Raw genomic sequence first — 27,618 nt, forward strand, 5'->3', positions numbered from 1 at the left:
ATTGAATGTAAAAGTGTTATGGGTGATAAATAGGATATAAAGGGATTTAACATTAGATACAAAGAGGATAAATCATATTGGATAGCTTGTGACTTTTCCATTGATACCTTACATGACATAGTTTGTATAAGATGTGATGCAACTGTCTAACAGTGGCAATATTATGTTTCAATCATACAGCGTCACAGCATCCAAAAGTGGCACACACCTTACTGTAAAAAAAAATTAAAAAAATTTCATAAAGATTTTACAACACAGACCCTTTTAAAATACTGCTTTAAAATATACCTTTTTCTTCCCAACAAAACTGAAGAATTAGTAAAGGCATCAGAGGACAAGCCATAAAGTGACCCATGTAAATAAATACAGAGTTCTACAGAGAGGGAAAACAGCACAATGCATTGTCAAAGCATAGTTACCAAAAAATTGTTAAAAATTGACCCTACATATATTTTAGTTAAATCTAAAGTGAAGGAAGGTCTTTCTAACTCACTTTTATTATGTATTTCAGCCACATTACCCATTTCCAGAAGATTCATATGAATATTACCTACTTATCAGCCCTTATGAGATTAAAACTAAGATTTGCAACAAGCTCTGCCCTCCCTGAAATGTATTTTTTAAATATAGCAACTTGTATTTGTTGGAAAGTGGTCTTTAATTGGATTTTTAAAAAGCCAGATGCACTTCAAGGGACAAGTGGAATCATTTTATTTGTCGCTTTAGTGGTGCCAAAACAAGAATGAGGACTGGAACAGAAAGGAAGCAACCATTCACAGCACAGATCTGGAAAGAATTAGAGATAAGCAGATCCTCTGCAAGTTCTACTGTGGTACAGGATTCTATTTTAGAAATCATTACACTGATTGCTACAGCGCAAGCCAATCTGGTCCAAGAACAGATTTTGTCTTTTAATTCCAGAGCCATTAAAGATTGTGAAACAAGTACAGGCTTCCAAGACTTGGCTTATTACCTTATTATTCCAGCAATATCCTCTGGTAGGGAATCTATATAAAAGTACAGAGACTGTTTCCAAACAATGTATTTAAATCTCCCCTACATGCTGAAGGCCTTACCACAGCCAGAAATTAAACCAGTATTAACAAAAATTGTTTCTAAGTTTATAAAACAATTAATAAAGCAGCCACTAATTTAGTTCATTTACTGGCCCAATTTTAGCCACTTCTACTGTAACCATTATCATGACTCTTGTAATTATTCAGTATTTCAAAGTGAAGACAAGAAGTTTTTCAGGTCCATCTTCTTCTGGCTCTTTTGTTTTTCTTCAAGATTAAGCAACCATTTTAGCTGAGTAAAATGAAATTTAGTGTTTTTGGGAGTCTTGGGGAAAGAACTGGATGGTGACTGTCCAGACATGCATGTTCTGAAAAGCAAAGCAAAACAAAACAAAAATCAGATAAATCTCTTTTTAAAAAGTGAGGCTGGAGAAATAATGTAATTTTATGGTCTGATTTTGAAAATGGTTGTGTACATAAAATTCAGGTGCACAATTACTTAACTGCAAACATAACTTATGCATTGTGTGTGAAAGTGAGCTGTGAGAAGCACAACTATCCAAATATGTTTGAAAGTACTGAGTCTGTGCACACAATTACATACGTGCTTGGAAAATAAAACCCTAAATGGTATCTCACACTAAGGCTGAAGTTTATTTTTTTAAAAACACCCAGAAGTGATACTTTTTACCCCTAGTCACTCTTTTTATTAGACCCTTTGGACTTCTGCAATTTAAAAAAAAACAACAAAATAACAACTGATCTTCCATTTCAGATCAGAGAGATTACTAAATGACTTGTCTGAACTCCCTTTCCTGACTTCTAGTACTGTGCCCTATTCACTGTTGCCTCTTTAGGTAAAATGGAAATAGGCACCTGGAAGTTGATGCTGGACTCTTGCTTGTAGATCCAGATTTACTGTGGTTTAAAGGTGTCATTTTGTTTGCAGATATCGGAGTCTTTGGGTCTGGTTTACACATCGGAGTACCAGAACGGCTTGTTGCTGTTGCCAGAAAATCTCTGCTTTTACCATGATGTCTTGTTGTTTTGTTGCATGTGTTGCAAGTAACCAGCTATGAAGAGAGGAAAGGAAATGTTTGCTCTTCTGTCAGTCTTTCCCCATTTTAAATGTAGAAGGCATTGGTGACTAACACTTTTAGACTGATCCAAACTGCTCTTCAAAATTACAGAGTGAATCAAGCTGCTTAAATTCTTACTTGTGTGAAGCAGAGAGACATAAAAAGCAACATCAAATCCACCTCTAGCTTTCTCCTTTAAACCACTTAAGCCATCAAATCCCCCAGGGTCTGACTAGAAATGATTCCAATCCCCTGGAAACTAATTTCAGGGGACTTTTAATACTGAATTGCAAACACATGGAGTGAAACACAAAAAACAATGTCACAACAAAAAGACTAGACAACATTAAAAGTGGCTCTGACTGTACAATACTCTGAATGTACCTCAGTGGGATTCATGTTTCACCACAAACATACAAGAAACCGGAAAATGATCAAAATGTATTTTAAAATTATTTTTTTAATTTACACCTCTATTTAAATATACAACACTTTTTTGCAAACAACAAGGAGTCCTTGTGCCACCGATGAAGTGGGTTATAGCCCACGAAAGCTGATGCCCAAATAAATTTGTTAGTCTCTAAGGTGCCACAAGGACTCCTCGTTGTTTTTGCTGATACAGACTAACACGGCTACCCCTCCGGAACACTTTTTTGGTGAGTCTTCAGAGAAAATGATATTAAAAATCCAAAATCTTCAAAAATAAAAATATGCACTACTGATAAAAAGAAACAAGGTAACCCATTGGTATGGAGAGAAGGAGAACCACACAGGGAGAGTGGGACTAGAGGGTATCTACTAAAGTTCAGTAGGGTCAAAAGGGGAAGCAGCTGAGTGGGCATATTAATAGAGAGATTAATATATTAATCTCATATATTAATAGAGAGATTGTCTGAGACACTGCTCCCATCACATAACATCTCTTATAAGTACACCAACTGCTTTCACAGAAAATAATAGGAAAGCTTTTAAATTTATTTTAGCTCTTTTTAATGGATTCAGCTAGAAACAAGGAGAATCAAAACAATATGACCTGCCTGCTCTCCACAGAAGACCACCAGTGGTCCACAACCCAAAGTTTGGGAACCAATGACTTAGGCAAAAATCTTTTTAACAGCTGATCTTCCATTAACTGATGAAACATATCTGCAAAAAAATGTACAGATGATACCTCTAGGAGTTTTAGAACACTGCAAAATAGAATACGGTAATTTTATGCAAATTGCAAAGTTAGCAGAATGCTTAAACCAAGATTAAAGTATCGCTAATGGCTAAGAAAGGTCTTGTAAACATAGCCTGTCAGCTTGTTGGTTTAAGTCTCAGTCAACCTTGCTCCTAATGTGTCATTTTCTACAGTAGGAGCTTATATGGCGCTACAATGGTAATTTTGGGAGCTGTCAGTTCCTGATAGTATTTTAAGTGTACAGTACCAGAAACATTTCAAGCACAATCCAAGTAGCAAATTGCAACCAAATAACAGTAAGTATGTAAGTCAATCTTGATCTTAACTTGGACAGATCTTAATGAGATTGTCAGTCTGTCTGAAACAGAGCAGATGGTATTAGTACTATGTTTAAATCCCAATTCAAGGTCATTGCCTGGAGATTAGAATGGACCACTAACTATAAACTCACATTTATATGGATGCCTGCTACATTCTGAGAATCTGTCCAGCTAACAAACAAATGTATATTTTTGTTTAAAAACCTGTTACAGCTCTGCAGCAGGTCACAGTTTATGTCAATATTTGTTTTTTTTGGGGGGGAGGGGGTACACATAGCGGTACATACACACCTTGCCAACTACTCCGTAGTATCATTACTTAAGTTTGTTTGGGCAAGACCACCCACATTATTGGAACAGGAAGAGACACACTGAATATCAGCTGTCTAAAATGACAGTTCCTCAAATCTATCCGAAATGTTTGTAATATCACACCAGTGAATAATAAAAGCAAAATTTCCAAGTTCACAGTGGTCCAACAAGCCCTTCAAATGGAAACTAAAATTTTGAGGGGAGGGAATTTGCTTCATTTTGTTAGTTTTGTAATGTGTCTATCTGAAGTGCCTATAGCTTTAACATATAAGTGATACTAGTTAATGATTATGATACTTCCTCAACCCAATCTTGTTTTTGGTGCTTCAGATTTCTATTGTTGCAAATTCTGGCACAGGAAATTATAATCAGTAGTTTCCTCATTTCTTAGAAAGCTGTCCAATCTGACCACAGGACATGCTCTGAAGACTCAATGTTGTGCCCAGTGGAGTGTCGTCTTCATTTATTAAGACATCTGTCTATACAATTGTTTTAATAGATTTGTATGTCTCTATAGCACTACATTAAAGGTATATATAGTTATTCTCTGCATGACAGCTTCAGAACTTGAACACTTCTCCATTTTAATCGTTCTGGAATATAATGAAGATCATGCAGTAAAGTGAAACATGTTAACACAAAATATAGTAAACAATGCTAACAAGCGTCTTCCCTTGCCCCTTAATGACTAGTTTCATTATTTTAATGAAGTTACTTTGGATTTACACATTGGTGTAAATGAGAGCAAAAATCGAGCCCAAAAAGCATTCTGAGACCTCCCCTAATGCAGACTGGTTTGCAGCACTGGGTAAAGTGCCTTTTCTTGGTGATAAAGCACTGTGCTCTGGGGTAGAAATGTATATTTTAACCCAGTAGACAGGGGAGGCCAGTTATTCATTTTTCCTTCTTACTGGATTGTTTCCACTTTCTACTCAGCAAACAAGAACTCACTGATTGGCTATTCATTACTGAATATTAAACACTGGTCAGGGAAGTCTCACACAAAATGGCCACCCAACCCAAGATTGTTTGAGCTTCCTCTTGGAGACACCAGAAGCTGCTCAGGCAGTTCACACTCAATTTGAAAAATGCTGACAAAGAAACAAACCAAACCAACAAAATTGTCGCACTGTCTGACATGTGAGACTACGTCACTATGGATATCCTCGCCCTCAAAATATAAGCAACTGGGACAGTATTAATGTGTTACTAAGCACTTTGTGTGTGTGTGTATGAACTTTTGATCTTTTCCAGAAATAATTTATTCTCATTTAGGTACACAGCTTCACAACAGACTTCTAAACGGGAGCCTGGTGACAAGTGTTTCCTCCAGGCATAGCTGTCCTTGAAATCTTCAGGCCTCTACACAGCATTTTGCAGCCCACGGGAGCGAGCATCCCAGCCCGGGTTGACAGACTTGGTCTAGAAGAACTTTCACGAGTACTCAAAAAACAGCTGTCTAGACAGAGATTTGAAGTGTGACTCAGAGTATGAAACACCCCGCACTCCCTGGGTTTCAGCGCCTGAGCCACAGCTTTAAAGCCCTGTCTATACAGTTATTTTCAGAGCACTAGCACGAGCCCCACTACCTAAGTCTATCAACCCGGGCTGAGAGGCTCGCTCCCATGGGCTCCAAAACACTGGGCAGACATATCTCAAATGGATAAATAAGAAAACAAGAAGTCAGGCAATAAGAGTTAATGTTCCAACGGCAACTTTAACTGGGATTATGATACACGTGCTGTATGCTTTATCATAGACATTTTATGACAAACAGTAACATTCAGCTTATACACTTAAAAAAAATGTCCATCACAGCCAAATTAGTGTAACTGCTGGAATCTTAACTTTTAACAGGCTTTTCAGCTTTGATTTCCTCTTTTTTTAAGAAAAGGGGGAAAACCTACCTCTACTTAATGATGTTAGGATTTACCTGGCCCCAATTAGGCTCTGCAGGTCATAACACTCTTGAGTGAAGAGGGTGGAAAAAGACAAGCATCTTTGCTGCTGCTAGATTAGCTGGAGACACTTCTGCAAAACCGCACAAATGGACTAGCAGTACACTTTACACCAAGAACATTCTCAACAAAAAGTGATCTTCACAAGTGGTTTGTTTTTTAGATAAAATTTTAGAATATGCAGATTGTGGCTTCTATACATTTTTGCAGCCATGTGTTTGAGGTTTGGGGATTTTTCCACCTGCCATTTTCTCATCTCCTTATTGTTAGAGTCAGTTTTTTTGTTTTAAAATTCTTTGTGTGTGTATCTGAATAGAAGTTACCCCAACAGGAAAGTTACATAGAGAAAGTTGTTATGTTATGATGAAATAATCTTATGGATTGCAAGCTCAATTTCTAAACAGAAAAACTTCCTATCTTCTTTTATTCCCTCTCTCGTTGAGGGAAATAAATGCTCCAGGGAATGAACAAACCCAGTTATCGTGTTAATTGGAATAGCAATCTTACCAGAACACTTCTTGAGTCCTTGTACTTTTTCAAAAGCTTTGTCTGTTTCAAATTGAGTTTATGGTTCTTTGCCTCCCGATTAAGAAGTTTCTGTATCCGTGGAGTCAGTTTCATCTTGGGTTTGAGACGTACTCTGTGGTTATCAGGAACCAGAAACTGGAAACAGTAAGGGCATATCCTTTCTCTGTTGGTTTTGTTATCTACAGACGAATAAAGGCAACACAGTAAAACCCTAAATGAACGTCTCTCTGTAAGTATGTTTTAGAGGTGAACATATATTACAGCTATTAAACCACTAATTTATAGCATACTGTAAATTGCGCATTGATAAGGGCATGACAACCTTTTTTCTAGTATTTTAAAAATATTATTCAGGTACAAGTACTTTGTTCAAGCTGTTCTGTTAGAAGTGTTCCTGTGTCAGCACGAGATACATGATTAATTTGATTCTGCATTTCATACTTAGCAAAAACTCAAGAGGAAGCCAAATGTTAAAAAATAATCATATAGTATTGTGTGTACAGTTACACATAATAAGGCACTGTCCAATGGGTAATTGTACCAGAAAAATACATTCCATCTTTCTTCAAAATCTTACATTCTGAGAACCACATTCCTGCAAGAAACTTCCTGAGGCACACTCCTGTGTCAACATAAAACCCTACTGAAGTCAAAGGTGGACTGCCCTTGCTAAGCTTCTTCCAAGACTGAAATTTAGTTAAAAACATAATAGTGTTAGAATCAAAACAGGCTGATGAAAGGCCAAATTCAGGCTTGATGTGAATGGATGCAGTATGGAGAGATGGTCCCACATCTGCCTCACTGCATCCCATTCCGGATAACATTAAATCAGACATAAGTGGTAGCCACAGAAGAGTCTACCAAAGGGAAAATATTTCCCAATTCCCTCTGATAAAGAATTTCCCTCTGTTACCCTGTTTTTGAGGGTGGAGGAGGAGAAGTGATCATGTTCTAAAAGTCACATCATGTGTTCTGAGCAGTTCAAAAGCTGTGAATTGAGCTTGCCTGTCTGGCTCCGATTTAAAGAACCAAACCCACTGAATTGTTTAAACTTGCCTTTTTTGGAATGAAGCGTCCACCTGGGGGAGGAAAAAGAACAGGGTTACCGACCAAGTGACAAGTCACTGCACACCAGTCCCTGAAGCTCGGGCAGCAGGAGGCACTGGTTTGAGACCGAGCCACCCCATGCATGGGATCCTACCCTGGGTATAGGCTGTCCCCTACAAGGAAGTGTTGTGGAGAGAAGGTGGGAAGCCAGGAGGGGGGCAGCAGGACAGACGGACAGCTGGCTGCGGGGGTGGACAGATGTCAGCCTGGCACAGGGCAGTCACAGCAGCTCGGCCCAAACGTGCGGGGCTCACCCAGCCACCGCACAGCCCGGGCCCCTGCAGGCGTCAAGAAACCGGAGCCACGTGGTGGTTGAACACGAGGGTGAGGGGCCATGACTCGACGGGCCGTCATTACGTCACAAATCGGAATGCCGTCGGTCTTCTCCCCACCCCCTCGGAAAGAGGGACCGCGCGCCAGGCTCTTACATCAGGAATCGGGCCTGAGCCGGGCACGTGCCCATCAGCGCCCGAGCCGCCCCTTCCAGGAACCACCGGCGCCTCGACATCCCCGCGAGAGCGAGAGGCGCGCGCGCACCCCGCCGCGACCGGTCCAGCGCCGCCGACTTTCCTTCCGGTGTGAAAGCGCGGCGCAGGGTCCAGGCGGAAACAGCAGCCGCGGCACAAACGTTCCGGCCTCCCCCGCGGGAGGGAGAAAGAGCCCGTCGGGCGGGGTCGCTGTCGGGCCGAGCCCCTCCCCTCGCACGCTCAGCCCCGGGGCGCCGTCAAAAATATCGCTTCCTGTGCGAGGCGCAGGCGGGACAGGGGTTCCTGGGCGCGTAAAGCTGGGCGGGAGCGCGGCCGCGCTGCCCTGGCGTGCGGGGAGCCGGGACTCGGTGCCGCGCGCTGGGTGTGTCGCTCCAGGGCTCCCCGGCCGGCCGGCACCCCCCATGGACTCGCCTGGGCCGGGACCCCCCAGTGCTGCGCAGGCGCGGTCTGTTCCTGGGGCCCCTTGAGCAGCTCCCGGGGCCGGTTTACACTGCAGAGTTTTGGTCTTTCTAGCAGGATTGTGGCGGCCCCCAGCAAGCCGTGAATCCTCACAGGCGGGGGTGGCCGGCCCCGTGCCCAGTGATCTGCCCTGCTCTGCAGTTGGTCACTGTGGCACTTATCATGGACTTAATTAGCTAATGCCCAGAAGTCAATCTGATGAAACGCTGAGCGGGCGCTCACCACCGCCCAGGAAAGGCCTGCCAGATACATGTGCCGGTGCAGAATTAATTACCATGAATCCCAGCTGCAGTGATGCTGATGAAATAGCCACCTGCCCAAAAATGGAACTAGTTAACTTAGCAATATTGCAATGAGAGCTCAAAATGTGGTGTTTTAGGGGAGCCTTACCACAGTGCCTTGCTGCATCCCTGTCACATGTTCTCCTTGTCATTTCCAGAAAGGAGACAGCTTTTGGCAAGGAAATGTGAGAATGAAGCAAACATACATTTTAAAAATCATTGAATGTTTTTAACAATAAACAATCATCTAGTATAAACAGTAAACCTTTCTATTTTTAGTTGCTTTCCCTAATATTAAGCATGTTTAAATGTGTGAGTGACCCGTCCCCCATGCTGTAGAGGAAGGCCAAAAAAAGGGGGGGACGAGGGGGGTTGTCAAGGCTGCTTTCCCACTTTGAACTTTAGGGTACAAATGTGAGGGCCTGCATGAAACTTCCAAGCTTAACTACCAGTTTAGATCTGGTCTGCTGCCACCACTCTCGATGCTAATTCCCTTCCCTGGGTAGCCTTGAGAGACTCTTCACCCATTCCCTGGTGAATACAGATCCAAACCCCTTTGATCTTAAAACAAGGAGAAATTAACCATTCCCCTTCCTCCCTTCCACCAACTCCTGGTGGATCAAGATCCAACCCCCCTGGATCTAAAAACAAGGAAAATAAATCAGGTTTTTAAAAAGAAGGCTTGTAATTAAAGAAAAGGTAAAAAATCATCTCTGTAAAATCAGGATGGAAAATAACTTTACAGGGTAATCAAACTTAAAGAGCTCAGAGGACCCCCCTCTAGCCTTAGGTTCAAAGTTACAGCAAACAGAGGTAAACACCCTAGTAAAAGGTACATTTACAAGTTGAGAAAACAAAGGTAAACTAACACGCCTTGCCTGGCTGTTTACTTACAAGTTTGAAATATGAGAGACTTGTTCAGAAAGATGTGGAGAACCTGGATTGATGTCTGGTCCCTCTTAGTCCCAAGAGCGAACAACTTCCCAAACAAAAGCCTTCCCTCCCCCCCAAGATTTGAAAGTATCTTGTCCCCTTATTGGTCCTTTGGGTCAGGTGTCAGCCAGGTTACCTGAGCTTCTTAACCCTTTACAGGTAAAAGGATTTTGTAGTCTCTGGCCAGGAGGGATTTTATAGTACTGTACACAGGACAGCTGTTACCCTTCCCTTTATAGTTATGACAGGGGTCTTTGCCAATCTGACCCAGGGGAAAATTCTTTTCCAACCCCAAATATGGTGACAAATTAGATGCTGAGCATGTGGGCAAGACCTGCCAGCCAGACACCTGGGAAAGAATTCCCCATCTAGTGTCCTATCACCAGCCATTGGAGATATTTGCTGCTAGCAGTTGCAGATTAGCTACATGTTATTAGGTGAGGTTCTGTGGCCTGCAATGTGCAGGTGGTCAGACTAGATGATCATGATGGTCCTTTCTGACTTTAAAGTTTGAGTCTCTGTTCTGGAGCCATCTGCAGTGAAAATCCCCAGTATGGACACTTACTGTCTGAGCAGAATATCTCTGGGTATCACAGAGTTCTCAATAATGGAAACAGGATTCTGTTCTTATATCTGTTTTCCCCATTGCTGCTGTCCTCTAGGATGCTGATTCTGGGCCCCCTAGTTAGTAACTACAGATCATGGCTGGTGCTCCTTTTGATCTGCATAGTCGGTGGGCTTCCAAACTAAGTGGTTCTAGTGTCTCATCTATCTGTTGTGTCTTGTTTTATACTTAGATTATAAACTCTTTGGGGTAGGGACTGTCTTTTTGTTCTGTATTTGTACAACACTTCACACAATGGGATCCTGGTCCTTGATTAGGACTCCTAGATCTTATGGTAATACAAATAATAAATAATAATAATTCTCCAGTAGCTTTCTTAATCTCAGTCTCCTGTTCATATGTAGAAGAAGAAATCATGGTTCACCAATCTTTTAGAATTCTTTGAAGGGGTTAACAAATATGGACAAGGGTGATCCAGTGGATATATTGTACATCGGGGTAGGCAACCTATGACACGCGTGCCAAAGGCGGCACGCAAGCTGATTTTCAGTGGCACTCACACTGCCCGGGTCCTGGCCACCGGTCTGGGGGGCTCTGCATTTTAATTTAATTTTAAATTAAGCTTCTTAAACATTTAAAAAACCTTATTTACTTTACATATAACAATAGTTTAGTTATATATTATAAACTTATAGAAAGAGACCTTCTAAAAACGTTAACAACTATTACTGGCACACGAAACCTTAAATCAGAGTGACTAAATGAAGACTCGGCACACCACTTCTGAAAGGTTGCCGACCCCTGTTGTACATATACATATTGTACCAACTGCTGAGCTTGAATTGATATGCAAATTAGATACAATCAATTTAGAGAGACTGGACAATCAATTTAGAGAGACAATTAAATAGAGACTGGGAATGGCTGACCATTACAAACATTAAATCTATCTCCCCATTTAAGTACTCTCACACTTTTTATCAAACTGTCTGTACTGGGCTCTTGACTGGTGTGGAGAAAGTGAATAAGGAAATGTTATTTACTCCTTCACAACAAAAGAACTAGGGGTCACCCAATGAAATTAATAGGCACCAGGTTTAAAACAAAAGGAAGTACTTCTTCACACAATGCACAGTAAACCTGTGGAACTCATTGCCAGGGGCTGTTGTGAATGTCAAAACTATAAGAGGGTTCAAAAAAGAACTAGATAAGTTCATGAAGGATCCAACAATGGCTATTAGCCAGGATGGTCAGGGATGCAACACCTTTCTCTAAGGCCTGGTCTACACTACGGGTTTAGGTCGACTTTAGCAGCGTTAAATCGAATTAAGCCTGGACACATCCACACGACGAAGCCCTTTCTTTCGACTTAAAGGGTCCTTTAAACCGGTTTCTTTACACCACCTCCGACAAGGGGATTAGCGATAAAACCGGCCTTTGCGGGTCGGAATTGGGGTAGTGTGGACGGAATTCGACGTTATTGGCCTCCGGGAGCTATCCCACAGTGCTTCATTGTGACCGCTCTGGACAGCACTCTCAACTCAGATGCACTGACCAGGTAGACAGGAAAAGACCTGCGAACGTTTGAATTTCATTTCCTGTTTGCTCAGCGTGGAGAGCACAGGTGACCACGCAGAGCTCATCAGCACAGGTAACCGTGATGGAGTCCCAGGATCGCAAAAGAGCTCCAGCATGGACCGAACGGGAGGTACGGGATCTGCTCGCCATATGGGAAGATGAATCAGTGCTAGCTGAACTCCGTAGCAGTAAAAGAAATGGCAAAGTATTAGCAAAGGTCTCCAAGGCCATGAAGGACCGAGGTCATAACAGGGACACACAGCAGTGCCACGTGAAAATTAAGGAGCTACGGCAAGCCTACCACAAAGCCAGAGAAGCAAACGGAAGGTCCGGGGCAGAGCCGCAAACTTGCCGCTTCTACGCGGAGCTGCATGCCATTCTAGGGGGTGCAGCCACCACTACCCCAACCGTGTGCTTTGACTCCATCAATGGAGAAACACACAGGGATGACGGTTCGGGGAACGAGGAAGATGAGGATGGAGGTACTGTAGGTAGCTCACAGCAGCAAGAAAGCGGAGAAACCGGTTTCCCCAACAGCCAGGATATGTTTGTGACCCTGGACCTGGAACCAGTAACCCCCGAACTCACCCAAGACCCTCAGGGCACACAGGAGACCTCTGGTGAGTGTACCTTTGTAAATATTTGTAAACATTACACATGGTTTAAAAGCAAGCGTGTTTAATGATTAATTTTCCCTGGAAATCGTGGCCAGTACATCTACTGGAAAAGTCTGTTAACGTGTATGGGGATGGAGCGGAAATCCTCCAGGGACATCTCCAGAAAGCTCTCCTTCATGTACTCCAGGCCAGTAGCACGTAGTCTGGAATCATTGCATAACAAAGCATGGCAGCGTATGGTCCCGGTGTTTGCTGGCATGCAGACAATATCCATTCCTTATCTCTCTTTGTTATCCTCAGGAGAGTGATATCATTCACGGTCACCTGGTTGAAATGGGGTGATTTTATTAAGGGGACATTCAGAGGCGCCCATTCCTGCTCTTCTGAACAGAAATGTTCCCCGCTGTTAACCACGCGGTGGGGGGAGGGGTGAAGTGATCATCCCAGAGAATCGTGTGTGTGTGTGGGGGGGGTGGTTTACTTGGGTTTGTGCCGTATGTTAACCGGGAAACCGCAGCCCCTCCTTTTACATTGAAAACCCATTTTAAATGGACAACCCAATTCATCCTTGATATGGGAAATGCGCTGCTGTTTGAAACCTTTCCCGCATGTTAAGAAGGTTAAAAAAGCCAAAACACTGTGGCCTACCTACCATGGCTGCCTGCAAGCCGAAATATGCGACCTTGTAATGAAAGAGTGTACCCATTGTTCTCTAAAATGTGTCTTTTTTAACCACCTCTCCCTTCTCCTCCACCAGCTGCAAATGTTTCTCCTTCGCAGAGGCTAGTGAACATTAGAAAGAGAAAACGTAGGACGCGGGACGATATGTTCACGGAGCTGCAGATGTCCTCCCACGCTGATAGAGCACAGCAGAATGCGTGGAGGCAGTCAATGTCGGACATGAGAAAAGCACAATATGAACGAGAGGAGAGGTGGCGGGCTGAATGGCGGGATGAAAAGAGCAAGTGGCGGGCTGAAGACGATAGGTGGTGTCAACTTGCAGACAGACGGCAAGAGTCAATGCTCCGTCTGCTGGAGCATCAAACTGATATGCTCGAGCGTATGGTTGAGCTGCAGGAAAGGCAGCAGGAGCAGAGACCGCCGCTACAGCCCCTGTTTAACCAACAGCCCTCCTCCCCAAGTTCCATAGCCTCCTCACCCAGACGCCCAAGAACACGGTGGGGGGGCCTCCGTCCACCCAGTCACTCCACCCCAGATGATCGCCCAAGCATCAGAAGGCTGGCCTTCAATAAGACTTAAAGTTTTAAAATGCAGTGTGTCCTTTTCCATCCCTCCTTCCCCACCCATCCCAGGCTACCTTGGCAATTATCCCCCTACTTCTGTGAGGAACTAATAAAGAATGCATGAATGTGAAAAAACAATGACTTTATTGCCTCTGCAAGCGGTGCTCGAATTGGGGAGGGGAGGGTGGGGTGGGGTGGTTGGTTTACAGGGAAGTAGAGTGAACCGGGTCGGGGGGGGGTTTGGAGGGTTCATCAAGGAGAAACAAACAGAAGTTTCACACAGTAGCCTGGCCAGTCACAAAACTCGTTTTCAAAGCTTCTCTGATGTGCACCGCGCCCTGCTGTGCTCCTCTAACCGCCCTGGTGTCTGGCTGCACGTAATCAGCGGCCAGGCGAGTTGCCTCAACCTCCCACCCCGCCATAAATGTCTCCCCCTTACTCTCACAGATATTGTGGAGCGCACAGCAAGCAGCAATAACAATGGGGATATTCTTTTCGCTGAGGTCTGAGTGAGTCAGTAAGCTGCGCCAGCGCGCTTTTAAACGTCCAAATGCACATTCCACCACCATTCGGCACTTGCTCAGCCTGTAGTTGAACAGGTCCTGACTCCTGTCCAGGCTGCCTGTGTACGGCTTCATGAGCCATGGCATTAAGGGGTAGGCTGGGTCCCCAAGGATCACGATAGGCATTTCAACATCCCCAACGGTTATTTTCTGGTCCGGGAAGAAAGTCCCTTCCTCCAGCTGTCGAAACAGACCAGAGTTCCTGAAGACGCGAGCATCATGTACCTTTCCCGACCATCCCACGTTGATGTTGGTGAAACGTCCCTTGTGATCCACCAGGGCTTGCAGCAGCATTGAAAAGTACCCCTTGCGGTTTACGTAGTCGGTGGCTTGGTGCTCCGGTGACAAGATAGGGATATGGGTTCCGTCTATGGCCCCGCCACAGTTTGGGAATCCCATTTCAGCAAAACCATCTACTATTGACTGCACGTTGCCCAGAGTCACTGCCCTTGATATCACCAGGTCTTTCATTGCCCTGGCAAATTGGATCACAGCAGCCCCCACCGTAGATTTGCCCACTCCAAATTGATTCCCGACTGACCGGTAGCTGTCTGGCGTTGCAAGCTTCCACAGGGCTATCGCCACTCACTTCTGAACTGTGAGGGCTGCTCTCATCTTGGTATCCTGGCGTTTCAGGGCAGGGGAGAGCAAGTCACAAAGTTCCATGAAAGTGCCCTTACGCATGCGAAAGTTTCGCAGCCACTGGGAATCGTCCCATACCTGCAGCACGATGCGGTCCCACCAGTCTGTGCTTGTTTCCCGGGCCCAGAATCGGTGTTCCACGGCATGAACCTGCCCCAGTGACACCATGATTTCCACATTGCTGGGGCCTGTGCCTTGTGAGAGGTCTATGTCCATGTCAATTTCCTCATCACTCTCTTCGCCGCGCTGCAATCGCCTCCTCGGCTGGTCCGGGTTTCGCCTTGGCATGTCCTGGCTCTGCATATACTCCAGGACAATGCACGTGGTGTTCATAGTGCTCATAATTGCCGCGGTGATCTGAGCAGGCTCCATGATCCCAGTGCTAGCTATGGCGCCTGGTCAGAAAAAAGGCGCAAAACTAGTATCTGATGGACCAGGAGAAGGAGGGAGGGCGGGAGGGAGGGAGGGCCGAGTGACAACATGGCGTACAGGTACAGGAACAGGGAATTAAAATCAAGAAAGGTGGCTGTGCATCAGGGAGAAACACAAACAACTGTCACACAGAATGGTCCCCCCAAAGATTAAACTGAAAACCCTGGGCTTAGCAGGCCGTTGATTTCACGGAGGAAGGGGAAGCAAATGAATACAGAACAAATCTATTTTTTACATCTTAAGCTGGCAGCCGACGGTGCAGCATGAGTGATAGCCTCTGCAGTACGATGACGACGGTTACCAATCGTAATATACCATCGTCTACCAAAAGGCAAGGGGCTGCTGCTGTGTAGCAATGCAGCCCCACGTCTGCCAGCCCCACGTCCGCCAGCACCCAGCATCGCCCTCGGCCTCTTCTGGGTGCTTAGCAGACAATACTGGGCAATTGGCAGAAAATAGTATACTACGACTGGTAGCCATCATCATCGAAACAGTAGCATGTCTGCCCAGGTGGCCATGATTGACAGCCACTCCAGTACGACGACGATGGATACCAGTCATAATATACCATCTCCTACCAAAGGGCAAGGGGCTGGTGCAATGCAGCCCTACGGCTGCCAGCCCCACGGCTATTACTCATGCTACACCTTCTACCGCCAAAAGGCAGTTAGCAGCTGCTGCTGTGTAGCAATGCAGTCCCACGTCTGCCGGCACCCAGAGGACATATGGTGACGGTCAGCTGAGCTGAGCGGGCTCCATGCTTGCCGTGGTATGTTGTCTGCACAGGTATCCCAGGTAAAAAGGCGCGAATCTATTGTCTGCCGTTGCTGTGACGGGGGGGGGGAGGGGCCTGACGACATGTACCCAGAACCGTCCGCGACACTGTTTTGCATCATCCGGGCATTGGGATCTCAACCCAGAATTTAAAAAAAAAGGCGCGAAAGTAGTATCTGACGGACTAGGGGAAGGAGGGAGGGCGGGCCGAGTGACGACATGGCGTACAGGTACAGGGAATTAAAATCAAGAACGGTGGCTGTGCATCAGGGAGAAACACAAACAACTGTCACACAGAATGGTCCCCCCAAAGATTAAACTGAAAACCCTGGTTTTAGCAGGCCGTTGATTTGACGGAGGGAGGGGGAAGCAAATGAATACAGAGCAAATCTATTTTTTACATCTTAAGACGACGGTGCAGCGTGACTGATAGCCCTCGGCATCTTTCTGGGTGCTTGGCAGCAAATACTGGGCGCTTGGCAGTTAGTGTATTACGATGGCCTTCAGGCCTATTGCACAATCTGCTGCTCAGGGAAGACTCTGCTAATGTGCGATGACCCAACTTGTAATAGGACGGTTAACAGTCGTAATACACCATCTACTGCCAAAAGGCAAGCGGCTGGTGCAATGCAGCCCCACGGCTGCCAGCACCCAGATCGCCGATGAAGGCTACCAGTCTACTGCACCGTCTACCGCCAAAAGGCAGTTAGCAGCTGCTGCTGTGTAGCAATGCAGTCCCACGTCTGCCGGCACCCAGAGGACATATGGTGACGGTGAGCTGAGCGGGCTCCATGCTTGCCGTGGTATGTTGTCTGCACAGGTAACCCAGGTAAAAAGGCGCGAATCTATTGTCTGCCGTTGCTGTGACGGGGGGGGCGAGGGGCCTGACGACATGTACCCAGAACCTCCCGCGACACTGTTTTGCATCATCCGGGCATTGGGATCTCAACCCAGAATTCCAAGGGGCGGCGGAGACTGCGGAAACTGTGGGATAGCTGTGGGATAGCTACCCATAGTGCAATGCTCCGGAAGTCGACGCTAGCCTCGTACTGTGGACGCGGTCCGCCGACTAGAGCACTTAGAGCATTTTATGTGGGGGGACACACAATCGGCTGTATACAACCGATTTCTATAAAACCGGCTTCTATAAATTCGAACTAATTTCATAGTGTAGACATACCCTAAGTGTCCCTAACTTCACTGCTGGAAGCTGGGAGTGGACAACAGATGGATCACTTAATGATTGACTGTTCTGGTCATTCCCTCTGGGGCACCTGGAACTGGCCACTGTCGGAAGATGGGATTCTGGGCTGGATAGACCATTGGTCTGATCCAGTATGGCTGTTCTTATGTTCTTAAGAGGATACAAGCAACATTCCCTCTAATTTTTCCATCCATGTGCAGAGTGAATTTTATGTGCACCAATATCGAGGTGATGTGCACCATCAGTAGAAACAAAAAACCTAGATATAAAAAATATTTTTAAAAAGTTACCATAGGGATAATTACTCTGTCCAGGACAGGTTAGGCATTTTAGAACTCACTTCTCAAAAAATAAAGCATAAGAGAGAAATCAAATTATGAAATGCATAGACCAGTCAAAAAATTAAAATAGCACTTCGAAAAAATAAAATTACAGCAAATATATGTGCATTGCAGGAAGTACCAGAAGTAACAAAAACAACAACAACAATAACACAAATATGTGTTGGGAGGTGATTGTGAAAGAGACAGAGTGTGTGTGTGTGTAAGTATGCAAGACAGACTGTGTGTATGTGTGTGAGACAGACTGTGTATGAGAGAGAGACACACAGAGACAGGGTGTGAGAGACAGAGATAGTGTGTGTATTGTGAGAGAGAGACAGAGACAGAGCGTGTGTGTGCTAGCTGTTGGGAAGTCTATGAGCGACCGTGCGCTGTCTCTTTAAGCACAGCGGCACTCACCAGAAAGCTCATTGTTCAGACCGCAGCAGCTGCCAGCAACCCTCCTGCTCCTGAGCCCTGTTCTCTAATCCCCGCTCTGTGGAGATGGGGTACATGGATGGGGGGAGGTGGGAGGAGAAGAACACCCTGACATCAGCACCCCCACTTCCCCCCATCCCGCTCTGCACAGCAAGAAGGAGGCTCCCGGATGGAAGCAGCTGGCCAGGAGCTCCAAGGCAGAGGGCAGGAGCAACTCTGCTGCAGAGCAGCAGGGAGAGGGGCACCTGAACACACGTCGCCGGATGTGCATGGCTCTGCTAATCGAGTCCATGGCACTTGATTGACTCTTGAGCGGCTGTGCAACCGTGCAGCTTAGAGAGAACACAGGACACAAGGTGTGATAGGTGCAAGGTGAGCTGTGCCTTAAACCCCTTTGCTGTCTCAACTGCACTGCTCATGTGACAAGATTCACTACCTTCACCCCTCCCTGGATGGAAACATGTGATCCTACCACTCTTAGCCCCTTGTTTAGCAACCATGCTAAATCAACAGGCCTAACAGTGTTTGACGCCTGCAAGGAATTTCCCTCCAGAAGTATGTGACCAGTGGCTGATTAAAGTGAATCAAACCAGCTGCTTTAAAACACATTTTTGTTCATCCAGAGGTACGTTTCATTTTGAAAAAAAGATTAACACAATAAAAGTCTATACTCATTTGGTCTTGCATAAACTTTATCTTTTCCTTGCAAGTTTAGGAAGGTTGGGCTTAAGCCAGATATCTGCATAGGCGAGTTATAGGGGCCCGTGGTGCCTGTAGTCCACCAAAGTGCAGGGCCCGGAGTGGTTGCCTCGGTCTGTCCTATGGATGGGATCGCTCTGCTTGGACCTGTTCTGGGCACCACCAAAAAGGGCATTCTCTGCCTCTCTCTCTCTCTGTCTCTCTATCAGCATCACCCCTCAAGTAGCTGTTGGCAATTCACCTCCCCTTTCTTCAGGAGGGTCCCTTTAACTGTTCTTAGTCCACTTGATCTATAGGATGTGGCCTTGGTAAAATGGCTGGGAGTTGGAGCCTGGGAATAGCATCTTGCCACTGAATAGTCCAGCCATTGTTCCCTTACTCCCTTGAAATTGTTTTCTTTTATGTGTCCTTTCTGTGACCATTGTTTCATTTCCTGCTTGCTCTTCCTAACAGCCCCTTTTGGTCTAACTCCATATACTCAGAATAATATCAAGCAGATAAACTAAGGTACAAATATTCATAAAAAATAATACAGATATCTCCTGTGTTCTCAACATAAAGAAAAAAAACCTTCACACTCAGATCAACTGGATTCGTAAGTGTCCTTTTGTTCTATGAAACACTAAACTGGGATTCATCTGACCTCCTGTATAACGTAGATCACAGGACTTTCCTGAATTGTTGTTGAACTAGAGCAGGGGTTGGCAACGTTCGGCACGCAGCTTGCCAGGGTAAGCACCCTAGCGGGCCGGGCCAGTTTATTTACCTGCTGACGTGGCCGGTTCGGCCGATCGCGGCCCCCACTGGCTGCGGTTCGCCGTCCGGGCCAATGGGGGCGGCGGGAAGCTGCGGCCAGCACATCCCTCAGCCCGCGCCGCTTCCCGCCGCCCCCATTGGCCCGGGATGGTGAACCGCGGCGAGTGGGGGCTGCGATCGGCCGAACCTGCTGCGTCAGCAGGTAAATAAACTGGCCTGGCCCGCTAGGGTGCTTACCCTGGCGAGCCGCGTGCCGAACGTTGCCGACCCCTGAACTAGAGCATATCTTTTAGAAGAACATCCACTCTTGATTTAAAAATTGCCAGAGATGGAGAATCCACCACAACACTTGGTAAGTTGTTACAGAGGCTAACTACCCCACTGTTAAAAAATTGCACCTTATTTCCAGTCTGAATGTATCTAGCTTCAGCTTCTAGCTTCTGGAACTTGTTATACCTTCGCTAGCTTGCTGGACCTGGAGGCTTTGTCTAGAGCTATTACAGTCCTCGTTAGCATTCTTACACATTGTCATTCCTCAGCTTATAGTATCTAGTCATAGTTGTATAGTCATATCTATCAAACACTTAGTTGATTTCAGTATCCCATGCCATGTACTTTATTTTTACTTTCTTCTGCATATTTCATCATTCCAAATGTCTTTCTGACACTTCAAAAGATATCTTTTGAAGATATGTGAAGTGTGAGCCAGCCAAAAGGATAGCCTCTCATCTAATCTAATGGGTTTTGATAAACATAACTGGTACAATAAGTCTTTCAATATTCCAATGAATTCCATGCACAGGGAAGGAATCTTCTTGTACAGAAAGCTTCAGTTTCTTTGCACAGTGTTGTTTCTTTAGGAAAAATTGCATGCAAAACAGAATGTGCAGAAAATTAAAACTCAGAAAACCGGTATAGTTATTTATCATAGAACTGTACAGATTTACAGGGTGCACATCACATGCATCTTAGATAGTGACTTTATTTTTATGGTTAATCCTGAAAATATATGTAACTTCTAAAATCCAAATGACAAAATTAGATTTAATCCCCACAGAAAACTGCTTGGAAAATGTTTGTCCTTTCCTGATTTATTCACTGATGATCTGCTACAGATGGTCAGAAGGAATGACAGTAGAATGATAAAGGGACATAGGCCCGTGTCTATACTAGAGAGCTTACAATGGCACAGCTGTACCGATGCAGTTGTGCTGCTGTAAGATCTCTTGGGTAGCCACTCTATGCTGATGGGAGAGAGCTCTCCCTTTCACATAATTAAATGACCCCCAATGAGCGGCAGTAGCTATGTCAACAGGAGACGCTATCTACAATGGTTCTTTTGTCCATGTAACTTATGTCACTCAGGGGGGATGTTTTTTTCACATCCCTGAGCAACAGAAGTTATACTGACAAAAGTGGTAGTCTAGATATAGGCCTTATCTACACTACAGGCAGCTTTTGTTGACAAAACAGTGAATGCGTACATGCTGCGAAGCGACTTTTGCCAGCAAAAACGCCCTGTTTTGGTGACAAAATAAAACTACTCTGATGAGAGACATAAGGTTTTTTGCGCAAAATTTTTGTCGACAAAGTGCCAGTGTAGATGCCACGCTTGATTGTATTGCTTTAATTGGCCTCCAGGAGGTATCCCACAATGCCCATCCTGACTGCTCTGGTCAGCAGTTTGAGCTCCACTGCCCTGCAGTCAGGGTAAACAACCATCCGCTCCTCTCCCTTAGAAACCCTGGGAATGTTTGAAATTCCATTTCCTGTTGGCTCCCCATGGAGAGGTCTCATCGCATTTTCCCAGGTGACCATGGCATCTTATCACAGCAAACGTTCTCCCGCTTGGACCACTGTGGAGCTGCTGGATCTGCTCAGTATATGGGGAGAGGAGGCTGTGCAGTCCCAGCTGTGCTTGAGTCATAGGAATTTTGATACCTACAGGCAGATTTCTCGAGGCTTGTGTGATAAGGGCTATGATCGAGACACGCTGCAGTGCAGAGTGAAGATAAAGGAGCTGAGGCAGGCGTACCATAAGGCAACGGAGGCAAACCACTGCTCCAGTGCAGCACCTGAGACCTGCCAGTTCTATCAGGAGCTGGACACTATCCTTGCTGGCGACCCCACCTCCACCGCCAAGAGCCCCATGGATACTTCGGTGGGCCTGGAGTTGGTGGAAAAAGGACCTAACCTGGAGGATGAAGTCATTGATGAAGAGGTGGAGTTAGACAATGATGTGGAGCTCCCAGCGGGGTTGCCCGGTGGGGCAGGCAGCCAGGCACTGTTCACCACTCTGGAGATGTCTAGCCAGTCTCAGCAGTTGCTCTCCAGCGAGCAAGAAGCAGGAGAGGAGAAGCCTGGTAAGTGGCTGTGGTTCGTGTCATGTGGAGGTGGGTTCAGGGTATAGAAATGTACAAGGCTGGCTGTGTTTCTGTGTGCTGGACATTTCCCTGTGCAACTAATCAGTACGGTGGCAAAGGGTGTTGTTGAATGCCAAGATCTCACGGGAATCCTCTAGAGAGATCTTAGGAAAGTTCCCTGGAGGATCTCAGCAATCCTCTGCTGAAAGTTCCTTGGCAGAGCTGCTTTGTTCCTTCCCCCATTGTAGGAAACTTTCCTATGCCATTCAGCCATCACTTGTGCAGGGACCAAAGCGGCACATAGGCGAGCAGCATAGGGACCAGGGCAGAAGCCACAAGCATGTAGTAGATGTACCCTTGCTTCCCTGCTTACACTCAGCAGTGACTCAGATATCTGCTACAATGACCCTGCCTGTGGAAAAGTGTGGGAGAATTTTAGCATTTTTTCCCTAGTCGGCTGCACCGCAACCCTTGTAGAGTGCTCTTTTCTCCATGTAAGGCGCCCCTCCCCTCCCAGCCACCACTCACCATGTTTTGGGTGTTCACCAAGATGTTTGCTTGCCAAGGGTCAGTGAGAAAGTGATTGTTATGTTACCAAAGGTAACATACTGAAATGTTTCAATACTGTGCGTGAATTTAACAATCATGTTTCTATGTATTGTTCCTTGTGCTTTGGCAGATGTGGCCTTGAGGAACACGCCAAATACACCAGCTGAGCGTCTCTGCCAGATAAGAAAGTGCCCAAGACAGAGCAAAGAAGACATGTTCCCAGAGATACTGCACTTCTCCAATACAGAGAAAAGGGAACACAAGGAGTGGAGGCACGCTGAAAGGTAGGACAGAAAAGAAAATCAGGAGTTTGTTAAGGACGCTACTGGGCAGATGTTAATGTCCTGGAGGAGCAAACACAGATGCTGAAGTCCTTAATAATGCTGCAGACTGAGCAGATGCATGCCCGCTCTCCCCAGCAGCACAGCGTGGGCTGTAGTCCACGAAAGCTTATGCTCTAATAAATTTGTTAGTCTCTAAGGTGCCACAAGTCCTCCTGTTCTTCTTTTTGCGGATACAGACTAACACGGCTGCTACTCTGAAACCTTTCATTATGGTGTTAGAGTGGCACAGTAGCAGCGCCGCAACTGTGCTGCTGTATTATCTGTAGTATAGACGTACCCGCACCCCAACGCTTAAAATTCTGTTTAACTGAAGGCAGAATATGGGGTGTACTTAAAGGCAGAACGTGACCCATTCATGTGCTTTTGCAGTGTGTAACATCATATGGACAAGGGAGCTGGCAGAGGGATAGAAAATGAAGCAGGAAAAATGGATCCTAGAGTTGAGGGGGACAAAAATATTGTTGTTTTGTAATGAGATATTTCCCATGATATACACATATATATGTACAAGCCACAGGAGGGATACTCAGTCTCACAGGAAACTCAAAGATTTCTTTGTCTCTGGAGTGCCATGCATTGCATGTTAAAGATACGTGCAATCAAAAATACTGTACTGAACTTGTAATCCCCGCCGGGCAGGGTTGCAGCTGAGTGTGGTTTGAGAGAGAGGCTGGAAAAAGGAAATTGAAACAAAGGGTTCTCTGGAGTAAGAATGCCTTGTGCGCTAGCTCTAGAGGCGGCAGGCACTGCTGGGTATGCGTGCTCTGGTTGTGTTACAGGTTTGTTGGATTTTTGACAATGTAGTTTTGCCTCATTCCTTTAGAGACTCCTGGTTCTTTAATATCTTTGTCTTGTGCATCTCTAGTTTCTACTTTTTTCTGCTTTACATTCCATCTTCCTATCATCTCCCTTCAACTTGGTTTTCCCTGACTTGTTCTCCCCGTTGCAGAGCTATTTCTCTTTCCTCTGTCCCATTCCTTTTTTCATGTGTATTGGCCAGCAGTGGGCTACCCCACCAATCCACTGCTGGGTGGACTCTTCTAAAAGGCACGGCTCCAAGTGGACAGCTTTGTACAGAGTTAATTTGGCTGTAAGAAAAAGCGGCACTTCAGCTTTGACCATAAAATATGTTTTAAAAAAACAGAGCCAGCTAAAGTGATGACAGAGCAGAAGACTATATTTAAAAGCAGAGGTGGGCTCAGGCTACAAAATTCAGATCCAGAGGCATGTTGAATTCAAACAACCCAATTCTGGGGGTGTTGAACATCCCAGATGATGGGGATGTTTGCAGTTGTGGTTTTCAGTTAGCCAATTATAAATATACAACGATTTTAAAAAATTCATAACTTGATTTGGTTACAGATTTTGAACACTAAAAACAGAATATTGGTACAGGTCCGTATCTCTTTAAAAATTAAAGTAAAATGCAAAGAAGAATGCTTAAAGCAGGCCAACAGAGAAATGTGTGTGTGCGTGAGAGAGAGAGAGAGAGAGAGAGAGAGAGATTCAGAATATGAGCCAAATTCTCCTCTTTATCCACATTTGTTTCCGGGATCCTGGAAGCTGGTCTGCACACTAAGGGCTTGTCTACACTACCACGTGGGGTCGATCTAAGATACACAACTTCAGCTACGTGAATAGCGCAGCTGACATCGACGTACTTAGATCTACTTACCGCGGTGTCTTCCTGCGGTAAGTCGACAGCTGACGCTCTCCCATCGACTCTGCTTGCGCTCCTTGTTCTGTTGGAGTACCAGAGTCAACAGGAATGCGTTCAGCAGTCGATTTATCGTGTCTATACTAGACGTGATTAATTGACCCCTTCTGGATCGATCGCTGCCCACCAATCCTACAGGTAATGTAGACAAGCCCTTAGGAACCCTATGCCAAGAACTGTGGCATATTCTCCTTGCCCCCAGCATGTCCCCTGTGGATGGCTAGCAAAGGGAAATTATGTTGTGGCCAGAATCTGGTCCCTTTGTGCTGCCAGAGTTGTACAAAGTAGCCAGATCATAAATTATTCTTATTTTTTTTAGTAAGAACATTTTCCTGGCTAAATTAATTACCAAGCACTAATAACTAATGCACGAATTAATTAGTGACCACTAATGTACAGGGAAATCAGTTTTCTCTCTCACTTTTATCCCATTTGTAAGCCACGCTTTTCCCTGCTGCAATCTCACCTCATTCCCCTCCAGTCTATTCAAATGCTTCTGCTAAAACTATCATCCTCTCCCAGAACCCACCCCATGTCACTCCCCTCTTCGAATCCTTTCACTGGTTTCCCTTTGCCTTACGCATCCAGTTGAAGCTAGTCATCCTCACCTTAAGAGTGCTGTACACAAGCATATTACAGCTCCATTTATACATATCTGTTTGGACTCTTGTCTGTGTGGCTCTCTAATTTAGAGTGCAAGCTTCATGGGGCAGGGACCATGTTTTCCTTTAAGTTATGTGCAGTGCTGAACACGGTGGTGCTTAGCAAATATTGGTAATAAATGTTCACAGAGAGAAATCCAAGGAAAGAAGGAAAATATGACCAAAAAACCATGGGCTGTAATTCATTGCTCTCTTGAGGCCTAATTCCGCAAGCCCTTCACTTATAGAATTACCATCAAAATCAGTAGTTCTGTACATGCAATGCTTGTAGGACCAAGCCCTTACAATCAGATAACCCTCAGGTCCGCAGAAGAACACGTTATTTATGGCATCATTGGGGTAAATCCACCTGTGTTACATATTTAGATAGAATTAATTTGTCTCCACTTTTTCCTATATTTTGTTGACAAAAAAGCACGTGAGCAGGCCTGTTTTACCAACTGCTTCCTGCCCTGTTGTTAAGTGTTTTGTGCTTACCAGGGCTGACCAACAAACTGTAAATCTTTCCAGGTGCTTTGTAATGCAGGGAAGAAATAGAATGAGATGTGTTGACTTTTGGTCAGCATGTATCACTATTGATTTTAAACAGGGCTGGGCAACAAGGAAATGGTACTGTATATTTGTTGCTCCCTGATTCAGTAGTGAGGTTGTGTTACCCAATAGCCAGCAGAGGGCAATAGAGAACTACAGTTTGTGATACCTGAAGAATTTGAAACACTGATTATATGTTTATAAAAAAGAAGAAGAAAAGAAGAGCCAGGAGGGTAGGTTCTTCAATTTACTAGTGGAGACCTGTCTGTGATGGATCACCGAGCAAACAAAATACTCAAAGAAAGATAGGGGAAAAGACCCTGCATTGTGTCTCAGAGTCTTTTTTACCTCAGGGTTACGTATGATAACTTAGCAAGAACTTATTGCTAACTGGATGGTAAATGGACTCAGGAACGAAGTGGGTGATGCAGGAACACACTCTTTGGAAGGAACAGAAGAGGAGGCATTTCAAAGATCCTGCAGGTGACTGAGGTGAGCAAACTAAAAGCTTCTCTTTCAAGTGAGATAATAGGCATTCTGCTGACTATATCAAAGACATGAGTAAATTGAGTGGTTGAAATGTTGTGAGATATCTGCTTTTTAAGCAAGCTGTGATGACACCAATATTGTCCTGAAAGTCAGGAGAGTGATGATACAGATGTAAGCATCTCCATTCATGCTTACCTACAATATTCAGGTGGTAAAGCCAGTAAACAGTTATTTCTTTTATATAGACTATTTCTTGTTAGAACTATTGAAAAGGTGGTTAGCATTTTCCAAGGTTTCTGCATTGATGTACCTCATCTTTAGTTTACAGAGACACATATATAGGGGGAGTGACTATTATTGTGCCTTTGTGAATGGATTTTTGTTAAGCTTTGTGAGAAATCTGAGCTGGAAGTCTGGAGAAATTCACTCCCATGCTTTTGAAGCACAGTGGAAATGTTCTCGGGTTTTACAAATGCTTTCTCATGAGGAAGGTACTGGGATGTGAAAACAAAGCACACAAAGATAATGAAAGGTGAGAGTTAAGTCACAGAAATCAAAGGGCTTCCTGAAAAAAGGAGAAACAGAGGGACAAAAGTTGATAAATAAACATGTGAAACACTTTTCTCTTGCCACAATCAAGGCTAGTGTAACGGTAACATTTGGAAAATAAGCCCAGGATTCTAGGAGCCAGTTAAGCAGCACAGGTTATCAGATGATACACTTCCACTTCAACAGCCACCTGTATCAGAGAAGTGACCAAGAGGAAATATTTGGGATGTGGAAGATCAAGAATAGATCAGTATTCTAAGGATATCATGCTAAAAACACAAGGGTATCTAGAGGTCAGGCAGCAGGTACCCATCTGAAACAAGACGGACTCACCATCAAAGAAGAGGGATAGGAGAACACTCAGAAATACCCACTAGCTTTGAAGGGCAGGTAAAGCAAAACTATCTAATGTTATATCCCCACTGAACTTGGGTATTAGGAATTCAGTACCCTGCAATTTCTATCAGAGGGAGATGAAACATAATATTTATAAAGTATGTTGGTAGTAACAGTTTATATCTGAAAGTTACAAGTTCAAGTTCAAATCCTCAATTTTTTCCCATTTATCTTGTTTCCTGTGCTATAACGCTTCTCGCAAAGCCCCAAATCCTATAGTACAGCAGATAACAGAAATTACAGATGGGCTTGAACCAAATTTCAGATGCAAACACACCTGAACTTTGAGATTCAGGATTTGGTTCCAAACTCTGCAGTTCAAAAATCTTCTCTAATGGAAGTTACTAGTAATTCATCTGAAACTGGAAGTTCTCTGAAAGTCTTACAATCAAAATTCTGTAACAGCTGATGTTTGTTTGTAATGCAGTTACCATGGTTGCATTGTGTTTGGTGGAGGATTTCCCCTGGGGCCAGATTTCTATGAATGTGAGCATGGAGAAATTTCCACTATCATAGAGGAGT

General features: G+C 44.8%; 2 protein-coding genes across 3 annotated transcripts; one reads left to right on the forward strand and one right to left on the reverse strand.

The window, feature by feature from the left end:
• Positions 1–687: 687 nt before the first annotated feature.
• C2H18orf21 (chromosome 2 C18orf21 homolog) lies at positions 688–9,717 on the reverse strand. 2 transcript variants are annotated; one of them, XM_065583996.1, is made up of 6 exons: positions 9,626–9,717; positions 8,841–8,900; positions 7,454–7,475; positions 6,376–6,577; positions 1,893–2,089; positions 688–1,384 (listed from the first exon to the last, which is right to left on the reverse strand). In XM_065583996.1, exons 2-6 carry the CDS (start codon positions 8,881–8,883, stop codon positions 1,228–1,230), a joined length of 621 nt encoding a protein of 206 aa, XP_065440068.1. In that variant the 5' UTR covers positions 8,884–8,900; positions 9,626–9,717; the 3' UTR covers positions 688–1,227. The 2 variants fall into 2 exon arrangements, with proteins under 2 accessions (XP_065440068.1, XP_023961969.2); XM_024106201.3 differs by lacking the exons at positions 8,841–8,900; positions 9,626–9,717 and adding an exon at positions 7,932–8,542 and having other exon boundaries at positions 6,376–6,575; positions 7,453–7,475.
• A 1,808-nt stretch (positions 9,718–11,525) lies between these two features.
• LOC135981442 (uncharacterized) lies at positions 11,526–13,816 on the forward strand. Its single transcript, XM_065583997.1, has 2 exons — positions 11,526–12,427; positions 13,182–13,816. Exons 1-2 carry the CDS (start codon positions 11,890–11,892, stop codon positions 13,682–13,684), a joined length of 1,041 nt encoding a protein of 346 aa, XP_065440069.1. The 5' UTR covers positions 11,526–11,889; the 3' UTR covers positions 13,685–13,816.
• The last annotated feature ends 13,802 nt before the right edge of the window (positions 13,817–27,618 follow it).

This window comes from Chrysemys picta, chromosome 2 (assembly GCF_011386835.1).
Source record: "Chrysemys picta bellii isolate R12L10 chromosome 2, ASM1138683v2, whole genome shotgun sequence".
Classification (NCBI taxonomy): Eukaryota; Metazoa; Chordata; order Testudines; family Emydidae; genus Chrysemys; species Chrysemys picta.

What these genes read in the sequence shown, in the direction of transcription:
- C2H18orf21 (XM_024106201.3), bottom strand. Translation starts at nt 8,011, where the DNA reads ATGTCGAGGCGCCGGTGGTTCCTGGAAGGGGCGGCTCGGGCGCTGATG. An exon ending in AGGACTCAAGAAGTGTTCTG is followed by an intron (nt 2,090 to 6,375) that starts GTAAGATTGCTA and finishes CTCTCTTCATAG; the next exon opens with CTGGTTACTTGCAACACATG. An exon ending in AGTCCAGCATCAACTTCCAG is followed by an intron (nt 1,385 to 1,892) that starts GTGCCTATTTCC and finishes TTTGCTTTTCAG; the next exon opens with AACATGCATGTCTGGACAGT.
- LOC135981442 (XM_065583997.1), top strand. Translation starts at nt 11,890, where the DNA reads ATGGAGTCCCAGGATCGCAAAAGAGCTCCAGCATGGACCGAACGGGAG. An exon ending in GGGCACACAGGAGACCTCTG is followed by an intron (nt 12,428 to 13,181) that starts GTGAGTGTACCT and finishes CTCCTCCACCAG; the next exon opens with CTGCAAATGTTTCTCCTTCG.